Below are 12,160 nucleotides of genomic sequence, written 5' to 3' on the forward strand. Positions count from 1 at the left end.
TCCTGGGAAGGGCGCTGATCCCGAAGGTGGCAGGAACGGAGTATTCGGCTATAGCCATTTCAGATCATGCCCCGCATTGGGTAGATCTGGAAGTAGGAGAGGAAAAGGATCAGCGCCCACTCTGGAGATTAGATATGGGACTGTTGGCGGACGAGGGAGTATGTGTAAGGGTGAGGGGGTGTATTGAAAGGTACCTAGAGATCAATGATGACGGAGAGGTCCAGGTGGGAGTGGTCTCTGAGGCGCTGAAGGCGGTGGTTAGAGGGGAGCTGATCTCCATAAGGGCCCATAAGGGGAAACAAGAGGGTAAAGAAAGGGAGAGATTGTTGGGGGAGATTTTGAGGGTGGATAGGCAATATGCGGAGGCTCCAGATGAAGGGCTATACAGGGAAAGACAGAGATTGCACACGGACTTTGACTTGTTGACCACGGGTAAGGCGGAGGCACAATGGAGGAAGGCACAGGGAGTGCAGTATGAATATGGAGAGAAGGCGAGCCGGCTGCTGGCCCAACAACTTAGGAAGAGGGGGGCGGCGAGAGAGATCGGAGGGGTTAGAGACGAGGAGGGAAAGATGGAACGGGGAGCGGAGAGGGTGAACAGGGTGTTTAAGGTATTTTACGAGAGGCTATATAAGGCTCAACCCCCGGAAGGGAAAGAGGGAATGATGCGTTTCCTAGACCAGCTGGAGTTCCCGAAGGTTGAGGAACAGGAGATGATTGGACTGGGAGCGCAGATTGAGGTGGAGGAGGTGGTAAAAGGAATTGGGAACATGCAGGCAGGGAAGGCCCCGGGACCGGATGGGTTCCCGGTGGAGTTCTATAGGAAATACGTGGACCTGCTGGCCCCACTTCTGACGAGAACCTTTAATGAAGCTAGGGAAAAGGGGACACTACCCCCGACGATGTCGGAGGCGACGATATCGCCTGTCCTGAAAAGAGACAAAGACCCGCTGCAGTGCGGGTCATATAGGCCTATTTCCCTCTTGAACGTAGATGCCAAGCTTTTAGCCAAGGTGATGGCGACGAGGATAGAGGACTGTGTCCTGGGGTGGTGCATGATGATCAAACGGGGTTTGTTAAAGGGAGGCAATTGAATGCTAACATACGGAAGCTGTTGGGGGTGATGATGATGCCCCCACTGGAGGGGGAGGCGGAGATAGTGGTGGCGATGGATGCAGAGAAAGCATTCCCACTACCTGTGGGAAGTACTGAGGAGATTTAGATTTGGAGAGGGGTTCATTCGATGGGTTCAGCTCCTGTACAGGGCCCCGGTGGCAAGTGTGATTACAAATAGGCAACGATCTGACCACTTCCGACTATATAGGGATACAAGACAGGGATGTCCCCGTTACTGTTTGCGTTGGCAATTGAGCCATTGGCCATAGCGCTGAGGGGCTCTAGGAAGTGGAGGAGGGTACTTAGAGGAGGAGAAGAGCATCGGGTTTCATTATACGCGGATGATTTGTTGTTGTATGTCGCGGACCCAGTGGAGGGGATGCCTGAGATAATGCAGACACTCAGGGTGTTTGGAGAATTTTCAGGATATAAATTGAATATGGGGAAGAGTGAACTGTTTGTGATGCACCCCGGGGAACAGGGCAGGGGAATAGACGATTTACCATTGAGGAGGGTAAGAAGAGATTTCCGGTATTTAGGGATCCAGGTGGCCAGGAATTGGGGAACCTTGCATAAGCTTAACTTGGCACGACTGGTAGAGCAGATGGAGGAGGACTTTAGGAGGTGGGACATGGCGCCCCTGTCATTGGCAGGCGGTTAAAATGGTGGTCCTTCCGAGGTTTCTTTTTGTGTTCGAGTGCCTCCCTGTACTGATTACAAAGGCCTTTTTTAAGAAGGTGGACAAGAGGATTATGAGCTTTGTGTGGGCTGGAAAGACCCCAAGAGTAAAGAGGGGGTTCCTGCAGCACAGTAGGGACAGAGGGGGACTGGCACTGCCGAGTCTAAATGATTATTATTGGGCCGCCAACGTGTCAATGATATGTAAGTGGATGAGGGAAGGGGAAGGAGCGGCGTGGAAAAGACTGGAGATGGCGTCCTGTAGGGGAACTAGCTTAAAAGCACTGGCGATGGCGCCGTTGCCGTTCTCCCCGAAAAAATACACCACAGACCCAGTGGTGGTGGCAACTCTGAAAATTTTGGGGCAGTGGAGACGACATAAGGGTGCCTCAGTGTGGTCCCCGATAAGGAACAATCATAGGTTCGTCCCGGGAAGGATAGATGGGGGATTTAAATCTTGGCAGCGAGCAGGAATTGCGAAATTGCAGGACTTGTTCTTAGACGGGACGTTCGTGAGTCTGGGAGCACTGACAGAAAAATATGGGTTGCCACCTGGGAATGCATTTCGCTATATGCAAGTAAGGGCATTTGTGAGGCAACAGGTGAGGGAATTTCCGCAACTCCCGGCGCAAGAGATCCAGGACAGAGTGATATCGGGGGCATGGGTGGGTGATGGTAGGGTGTCAGATATATATATAGGAAAATGAGAGACGATGGTAGAGGAGCTGAAGGGAAATTGGGAGGTGGAGCTGGGGGAAGAGATTGAGGAGGGGCTGTGGGCAGATGCCCTAAGTAGGGTAAACTCTTCGTCCTCGTGTGTCAGGCTCAGCCTGATACAATTCAAGGTTCTACACAGGGCGCATATAGAACATAGAACAATACAGCGCAGTACAGGCCCTTCGGCCCACGATGTTGCACCAAAACAAAAGCCATCTAACCTACACTATGCCATTATCATCCATATGTTTATCCAATAAACTTTTAAATGCCCTCAATGTTGGCGAGTTCACTACTGTAGCAGGTAGGGCATTCCACGGCCTCACTACTCTTTGCGTAAAGAACCTACCTCTGACCTCTGTCCTATATCTATTATCCCTCAGTTTAAAGTTATGTCCCCTCGTGCCAGCCATATCCATCCGCGGGAGAAGGCTCTCACTGTCCACCCTATCCAACCCCCTGATCATTTTGTATGCCTCTATTAAGTCTCCTCTTAACCTTCTTCTCTCCAACGAAAACAACCTCAAGTCCATCAGCCTTTCCTCATAAGATTTTCCCTCCATACCAGGCAACACCCTGGTAAATCTCCTCTGCACCTGCTCCAAAGCCTCCACGTCCTTCCTATAATGCGGTGACCAGAACTGTACGCAATACTCCAAATGCGGCCGTACCAGAGTTCTGTACAGCTGCAACATGACCTCCCGACCCCGGAACTCAATCCCTCTACCAATAAAGGCCAACACTCCATAGGCCTTCTTCACAACCCTATCAACCTGGGTGGCAACTTTCAGGGATCTATGTACATGGACACCTAGATCCCTCTGCTCATCCACACTTTCAAGAACTTTACCATTAACCAAATATTCCGCATTCCTGTTATTCCTTCCAAAGTGAATCACCTCACACTTCTCTACATTAAACTCCATTTGCCACCTCTCAGCCCAGCTCTGCAGCTTATCTATATCCCTCTGTAACCTGCTACATCCTTCCACACTATCGACAACACCACCGACTTTAGTATCGTCTGCAAATTTACTCACCCACCCTTCTGCTCCTTCCTCGAGGTCATAGATAAAAATGACAAACAGCAACGGCCCCAGAACAGATCCTTGTGGTACTCCACTTGTGACTGTACTCCATTCTGAACATTTCCCATCAACCACCACCCTCTGTCTTCTTTCAGCTAGCCAATTTCTGATCCACATCTCTAAATCACCCTCAATCCCCAGCCTCCGTATTTTTTGCAATAGTCTACCGTGGGGAACCTTATCAAACGCTTTGCTGAAATCCATATACACCACATCAACTGCTCTACCCTCGTCTACCTGTTCAGTCACCTTCTCAAAGAACTCAATAAGGTTTGTGAGGCATGACCTACCCTTCACAAAGCCATGCTGACTATCCCTGATCATATTATTCCTATCTAGATGATTATAAATCTTGTCTCTTATAATCCCCTCCAAGACTTTACCCACTACAGACGTGAGGCTCAACGGTCTATAGTTGCCGGGGTTGTCTCTGCTCCCCTTTTTGAACAAAGGGACCACATTTGCTGTCCTCCAGTCCTCTGGCACTATTCCTGTAGCCAATGATGACATAAAAATCAAAGCCAAAGGTCCAGCAATCTCTTCCCTGGCCTCCCAGAGAATCCTAGGATAAATCCCATCAGGTCCCGGGGACTTATCTATTTTCAGCCTGTCCAGAATTGCCAACACCTCTTCCCTACGTACCTCAATGCCATCTATTCTATTAGCCTGGGGCTCAGCATTCTCCTCCACAACATTATCTTTTTCCTGAGTGAATACTGACGAAAAATATTCATTTAGTATCTCGCCTATCTCTTCAGACTCCACACACAATTTCCCATCCCTGTCCTTGACTGGTCCTACTCTTTCTCTAGTCATTCGCTTATTCCTGACATACCTATAGAAAGCTTTTGGGTTTTCCTTGATCCTACCTGCCAAATACTTCTCATGTCCCCTCCTTGCTCGTCTTAGCTCTCTCTTTAGATCCTTCCTCGCTACCTTGTAACTATCCATCGCCCCAACCGAAACTTCACACTTCACCTTCACATAGGCCTCCTTCTTCCTCTTAACAAGAGATTCCACTTCCTTGGTAAACCACGGTTCCCTCGCTCGACGCCTTCCTCCCTGTCTGACCGGTACATACTTATCAAGAACACGCAGTAGCTGATCCTTGAACAAGCCCCACTTATCCAGTGTGCCCAACACTTGCAGCCTACTTCTCCACCTTATCCCCCCCAAGTCACGTCTAATGGCATCATAATTGCCCTTCCCCCAGCTATAACTCTTGCCCTGCGGTGTATACTTATCCCTTTCCATCATTGACGTAAACGTCACCGAATTGTGGTCACTGTCCCCAAAGTGCTCTCCTACCTCCAAATCCAACACCTGGCCTGGTTCATTACCCAAAACCAAATCCAACGTGGCCTCGATTCTTGTTGGCCTGTCAACATATTGTGTCAGGAAACCCTCCTGCACACACTGTACAAAAAACGACCCATCTAATGTACTCGAACTATATCTTTTCCAGTCAATATTTGGAAAGTTAAAGTCTCCCATAATAACTACCCTGTTACTTTCGCTCATATCCAGAATCATCTTCGCCATCCTTTCCTCTACATCCCTAGAACTATTAAGAGGCCTATAAAAAAACTCCCAACAGGGTGACCTCTCCTTTCCTGTTTCTAACTTCAGCCCATACTACCTCTGAAGAAGAGTCCCCATCTAGCATCCTCTCCGCCACCGTAATACTGCTCTTGACTAGCAGCGCCACTCCTCCCCCTCTTTTGCCTCCTTCTCTGAGCTTACTAAAACACCTAAACCCCGGAACCTGCAACATCCATTCCTGTCCCTGCTCTATCCATGTCTCCGAAATGGCCACAACATCGAAGTCCCAGGTACCAACCCATGCTGCCAGTTCCCCTACCTTGTTTCGTATACTCCTGGCATTGAAGTAGACACACTTCAAACCACCTACCTGAACACTGGCCCCCTCCTGCGACGTCAAATCTGTGCTCCTGACCTCTATACTCTCATTCTCCCTTACCCTAAAACTACATTCCAGGTTCCCATGCCCCTGCTGCATTAGTTTAAACCCCCCCCAAAGAGCACTAACAAATCTCCCCCCCAGGATATTTGTGCCCCTCAGGTTCAGATGTAGACCATCCTGTCTGTAGAGGTCCCACCTTCCCCAGAAAGAGCCCCAGTTATCCAATAATCTGAATCCCTCCCGCCTGCACCATCCCTGTAGCCACGTGTTTAAATGCTCTCTCTCCCTATTCCTCATCTCACTATCACGTGGCACGGGCAACAACCCAGAGATAACAACTCTGTTTGTTCTAGTTCTGAGCTTCCATCCTAGCTCCCTGAAAGCCTGCCTGACATCCTTGTCCCCTTTCCTACCTATGTCGTTAGTGCCAATGTGGACCACGACTTGGGGCTGCTCCCCCTCCCCCCTAAGGACCCGGAAAACACGATCCGAGACATCACGTACCCTTGCACCTGGGAGGCAACATACCAAACGTGAGTCTCTCACGCTCTCACAAAATCTCCTATCTGTGCCCCTGACTATAGAGTCCCCAATTACTAATGCTCTGCTCCTCTCCCCCCTTCCCTTCTGAGCAACAGGGACAGACTCCGTGCCAGAGGCCCGTACCCCATGGCTTACCCCTGGTAAGTCCCCCCCCCACAAGTATCCAAAGCGGTATACTTGTTTCTCAGGGGAACGACCGCAGGGGATCCCTGCACTAACTGCTTTTTCCCAGTCCCTCTTACAGTTACCCGCCTATCTCCAATCTTTGGTGTAACTAATTCCCTGAAGCTGCTATCTATGACCCCTTCTGCCTCCCGAATGATCCGAAGTTCTTCCAACTCCAGCTCCAGTTCCCTAACTCGGTCTTGGAGGAGCTGGAGATGGCAGCACTTCCTGCAGGTAAAATCAGCAGGGACACTAACTGCATCCCTCACCTCAAACATCCTGCAGGAGGAACATTGCACTCCCTTCCCTGCCATTCCTCTAACTTTCTACCAAGATCTGGCTAACAACTAAATTAAATTTTTATAAAAAATAATAATAATATAATAAAATATGGTACTTACCTCAGACCAATGGGTTTCCTCTCCACCAGAATTTATTGGTGAGGGTCTTCCCAGACGTCTGCGGGTCGACTTCCTGTTCCCGCCTAAAAAACTAATTTTAAAAAAAAGAAAAATTCTCAGCTCCTGCTGAAATTGACTAACCAGCCAGCTCCACTCCCGCCGAAATCGACTGGCCTGCCCCTGCAAAGACAAGTGCTTTTAACGGTTGACTTACCTCCCAGCAACCTCCTTCCGCAATGCTCCCGCTGAAACTGACTCACCAGCTGTTCTCACGCCGAAATCGACTGGCGTGCCCCTGCAAAGACAAGTGCTTTTAAAGGTTGACTTACCTCCCAGCAACCTCCTTCCGCAATGCTCCCGCTGAAACTGACTCACCAGCTGTTCTCACGCCGAAATCGACTGGCCTGCCCCTGCAAAGACAAGTGCTTTTAAAGGTTGACTTACCTCCCAGTAACCACTTCCGCAATGCTCCCGCTGAAACTCAATATGACGGGAGCTAGGCTGAGTAGGTTTTTTGGAGTGGAAGATAGGTGCGGGAGATGCGCGGGACGCCCGGCGAACCACACCCACATGTTTTGGTCATGTCCGGTATTGCATGGGTTCTGGGTTGGTGTGGCAAAAGTGATCTCGAAGGTGGTGGGGGTCCGGGTCAAACCAAGCTGGGGGTCGGCTATATTTGGGGTTGCAGATGAGCCGGGAGTGCAGGAGGCGAGAGAGGCCGACGTGTTGGCCTTTGCGTCCCTAGTAGCCCGGCGAAGGATTCTACTTATGTGGAAAGAAGCTAAGCCCCCGGGTGTGGAGGCCTGGATCAACGACATGGCAGGGTTTATAAAACTGGAGCGGATAAAATATGCATTAAGGGGTTCGGCTCATGGGTTCACCGGGCGGTGGCAACCGTTCCTCGACTATCTCGCACAGCGATAAGGGAAAATAGGAAAGGCAGCAGCAGCAGCCCAGGGGGGAGGGCTCATTTGGGTCTTCAGGGGTTTTATGTGTGTTTATATATTAGTTATTTATATTTGATTTCACAAAGTTACTATCTTAGTTATTATTTCTGTTGTTTCTTATTTTGTTGTTGGCAGTTGCCGATAGTCAGCATATTATTTATTTAAAAAACGATCAATGTATATATTATTACAAAGTTGTAAAATGGGAAATTTTTGTTTGATCGAAAAACTTTAATAAAATATATATATATTTTTTAAAAGACAGACTGAAATAAAAATTTGCACTCCCAACATTGCTGTACATGTAGAACAAAGAAAAGTACAGCACAGGAACAGGCCCTTCGGCCCTCCAAGCCTGTGCCGACCATGCTGCCCGACTAAACTACAATCTTCTGCACTTCCGGGGTCTGTATCCCCCTATTCCCATTCTATTCATGTATTTGTCAAGATGCCCCTTAAACATCACTATCGTCCCTGCTTCCACAACCTCCTCCGGCAGCGAGTTCCAGGCACCCACTACCCTCTGTGTAAAAACACTTGCTTCGTACATCTCCACTAAACCTTGCCCCTCGCACCTTAAACCTATGCCCCCTGGTAATTGACCCCCCTAACCTGGGAAAAAGCCTCTGACTATCCACCCTGTCTATGCCCTCATAATTTTGTAGGCCTCTATCAGGTCGCCCCTCAACCTCCGTCGTTCCAGTGAGAACAAACCAAGTTTATCCAACCTCTCCTCATAGCTAATGCCCTCCATACCAGGCAACATCCTGGTAAATCTCTTCTGCACCCTCTCTAAAGCCTCCACATCCTTCTGGTAGTGTGGCGACCATAATTGAACACTATACTGTTCTATACAGCTGCAACATGACTTGCCAATTTTTATACTCAATGCCCCGGCCAATGAAGGCAAGCATACCGTATGCCTTCTTGACTACTTTCTCCACCTGTGTTGCCCCTTTCAGTGACCTGTGGACCTGTACACCTATGTGTTCTAAGGATAACAATGTTGATCCATTAATTTTTTATTTAATAAAAAAAGATATTTATTAAGAATTTTTAAACACAATTTTCAACCTTACAAACAACCGCCCCCGCCATAACAAGAAAGAAAGAAAGCTTGCATAGCAAGACATGAACATGGGAAGTCAATATGATACAGAACTTTGTACATTGGATTCCTCCCGTACATATCAGTTTTCCAGATCATTCATGTATTTTCTTGCTCAAATGCCCCCCAGAAAACCCCCCCTTCCCCCTCCCTCCCTCCTCCCCCCTCTCCCACCAGTAGGAATACTCCCAGTAAATCAAGTTTCTCATGTTGCCCATCTCTGGCATTATTCATACATTTTCTATTCTTTAACATGCTTTCCAAAATCAAAGAACATAAACTAAATACAATATTCTAACTCGTAATCTAAGAGACTTTACGAGGGCAGCACGGTAGCATTGTGGATAGCACAATTGCTTCACAGCTCCAGGGTCCCAGGTTCGATTCCGGCTTGGGTCACTGTCTGTGCGGAGTCTGCACATCCTCTTCGTGTGTGCGTGGGTTTCCTCCGGGTGCTCCGGTTTCCTCCCACAGTCCAAAGATGTGCAGGTTAGGTGGATTGGCCATGATAAATTGCCCTTAGTGTCCAAAATTGCCCTTAGTGTTGGGTGGGGTTACTGGGTTATGGGGATATGGTGGAGGTGTTGACCTTGGGTAGGGTGCTCTTTCCAAGAGCCGGTGCAGACTCGATGGGCCAAATGGCCTCCTTCTGCACTGTAAATTCTATGATTTACTTTCCTGCACTGGCACTTTCAGGTAATCCCAAGGTGTCTGTTTATTCATATTCTTTGGCATAGTTTCATTTTGTGTGTATTTTCCTCTCGATGAACCTTAATCATAGTAAATTGCATTTACCACCTGCTAGTCCATTCTGCTAACCTCTTTTGCTTCCTAAAGTCTTTTTGACAACTTTCATGTCCGTGTTGTTTTTCCAGGGTTGGATTTTTTCTGTTTCTTGTCTTGTGCTTCTCTCGTTTCTTTAACGAACAGAAATATAAGCATGTTTTTCTTCCAGGTATATCATCTGGCCAGTGTCCGTCTGCGGGACTTGTGTTTAAAACTGGATGTGTCTGCAGAGCTTCGTAGGAAGATTTGGACTTGTTTTGAGTATTCTTTGGTGCATTGTACAGATCTGATGGCAGACAGACACCTTGATCAGCTCCTCCTTTGTGCTGTCTACATAATGGCAAAGGTACGGTATTTACCTTTCCAGCTTGTATGGCTGTCCTCTTGCTGAAATGCTGAACTAATCACTTGTTGAACCAGGGTTGCTGGGGTGTGTCTGAAGCTTTGGGAAATCTTTGACTGGACTGTTGCCATTCACCAGAGGCCAGTTTGTCAGTCCTGTTATGTTTGCCTCCAACTTTGATATATCGTTCTCCAGCCTATTCTATTTAAAAAAGGAGCAATTTAGAAATGAAATGAAGTGCACCAAAATGCTGTGTTTTCTTTTAGTCTGTCTTATTGTTTCATACTCCAGCCTATTCTAGTCTGTCTTATTGTTTTATACTTGGTTTCTTTCAAAACTTCATGGTGGAATGGCAGAGCTTTTGCTTTGTTACCGTAGAAAGACCTGAGACAAATTTTCAACATGAGGCTGTACCAGTGAGTCAGAAATAACGGGCTGAATTTTCCCAGACCCTTGAAGGTGAGATTCGTATTGGGCATCCGGGAAAATATTGAGAGAGCATGTCGGGTCTGCTGCCAGCAGACCTCCAGACACCAGCCAAATTTCTGAAGACTGGCCGGGGAGCAGGAGCGGTAGCCCACTGGCTGGCAGTTAAGGGAGTCAGTAATGGTGATGTTTCCACAGCAGCTGCAGTTTCGTAAAAGGCACGCGAGCCTCATGGAGCTTAGCATCTCACTAGCTACAATGAGACGAGCACAGTGGGAGGGAGCTGATTGTTGCCTCTAACTGATGGGCAGTAAGAAGTGTAGAGTTTCCAAGCAGGAAAGCTCATGACTGCCATTTTAGAGGATTGATGTGTGGCAGGACTGCTGTGGAAGCCAGTAACTAGTGGCTTTCTTCTTAAGGATCTTTCCAGCGAGGCCAGGCACGCATGAGAGTGAACAGCTTGTGGAAACACTAACAGGTGTTCACACATTTTCCAATGCTGTTCGATAAGCACCTGCTTCATTAATGACTCCTGTATCTCAGCATGTGTGTGGAGGCAAGCACTGTTAGGCCAGTCCACAATCTTCCAATGGGCACTAGCTACAGTTGCCACCGCCTCCCTCACCAGCGACTGAACATGTGTACTTTGCTCACCAGCTTGTTCCACCCATTTTAACAGAGCATTATACCTCACCAGTATGAGAGTGCCTGTTCCGGTAGAGAGTGTACTGCGCTGATGTGATGGTGCATCCTCCGATGACTCGTTTCCCATTGAGGTCTTTGCTGAACTCCATGTTTTCTGCTGTACCACTGGCCCTGTGGGAGAGCTGAGCACCGTTAATGACTTTCCTGTTCTTCCTCCTGTCTGTATATGCTCTTGAGTATCATTTTGATGATGATGGACCAAAGAGAAATGACAAATGAAAACAATTCAGCACACTGCCATAGCACCTCTCGCTGTCTCTCCTGCAATGGCACTCCTGTCCTTGCGCTACTCTTATGAATGCATCACTCTTAAGGCCACCATTGTGGCAAAGGAAGGCCTGCTGCATGCATTCATTGATGCACGCATTGATCTTTGTTGAATCCCTGTGTATGGGCTGCCTTACCATGTTGCTGCACATGTCATGGCTTCCGTATTATATTACTGGCCTGCAATCCGCATGCCACTTACCAGCTCTCGCGAGGTAATTGGCGAGCTTCCAGCACTGCACCGATGTTTGTGCCACAATCCTGGTACTTATTCAGTCCCCTCCAGCCATGCCTCCTTCACGAGGCTGGCTGGCCTGCTTCCCCTCTCATCCTTTGAGAATAGTATCTCTTTTTTTCCAGCACACACTGCAAGTGCACCTCCAGGATGATGTCTCTGAAGCATGGACAACCCTTCCTTGCACTCCCATTACCCCACTCCACCTTTTGATGCACCTCTTCTGCTCAAAGTAAAACACTTATTCCTGAGGTAATAGCTCAAGAAAGGCTCTCAAACAAGAGGAGGACAAAGGAAGCACTTCAAAGACACCCTGAAGGCTTACTCAGAAGAGATCTATTTGGAGGAACTTCCTGATTGAAGGGACACAATTGTTCTGGAGTACCAGACAAACAAAAGGAATGCCAGTGATCTCCAGTCCAAGGACCAATCCCACCTCCAGGAAACAACTATGCGGTTGGAGGTGGGGCTCGAGGATCGGGCTCATCTGCCACACAATGACCCACAGAACACATGACCAATGGCAGGAAGATTCTTGAGTGGCTAATCATGTGTGGTAGCAAGTGATTGCCGAAGAAGAAGGAATAAGAGGATCGTAAGCCAGACCCTGAGCTTTTGGTAAGATCCCGTAGAGAACCAATACCATTTTGTTTAATTTTGTACTTATTTATTTATTTATAAATTTAGAGTATCCAATTATTTTCTTTCCCC

The 12,160-nt window shown here is 48.1% G+C and overlaps 1 protein-coding gene across 6 annotated transcripts in view; it reads left to right on the forward strand.

Annotated features, from left to right (window-relative positions):
* rbl1 (retinoblastoma-like 1 (p107)) overlaps positions 1 to 12,160 on the forward strand; it is a 133,928-nt gene that overhangs the window by 81,240 nt on the left and 40,528 nt on the right. For all 6 annotated transcript variants that reach the window (XM_072515382.1, XM_072515380.1, XM_072515381.1 and 3 more), the window contains one exon: positions 9,643 to 9,819. In XM_072515382.1, the coding sequence (XP_072371483.1) occupies positions 9,643 to 9,819 (177 nt within the window). The remainder of the gene's footprint in view (positions 1 to 9,642; positions 9,820 to 12,160) is intronic.

Source organism: Scyliorhinus torazame, chromosome 8 (genome assembly GCF_047496885.1).
Source record: "Scyliorhinus torazame isolate Kashiwa2021f chromosome 8, sScyTor2.1, whole genome shotgun sequence".
NCBI lineage: Eukaryota > Metazoa > Chordata > Chondrichthyes > Carcharhiniformes > Scyliorhinidae > Scyliorhinus > Scyliorhinus torazame.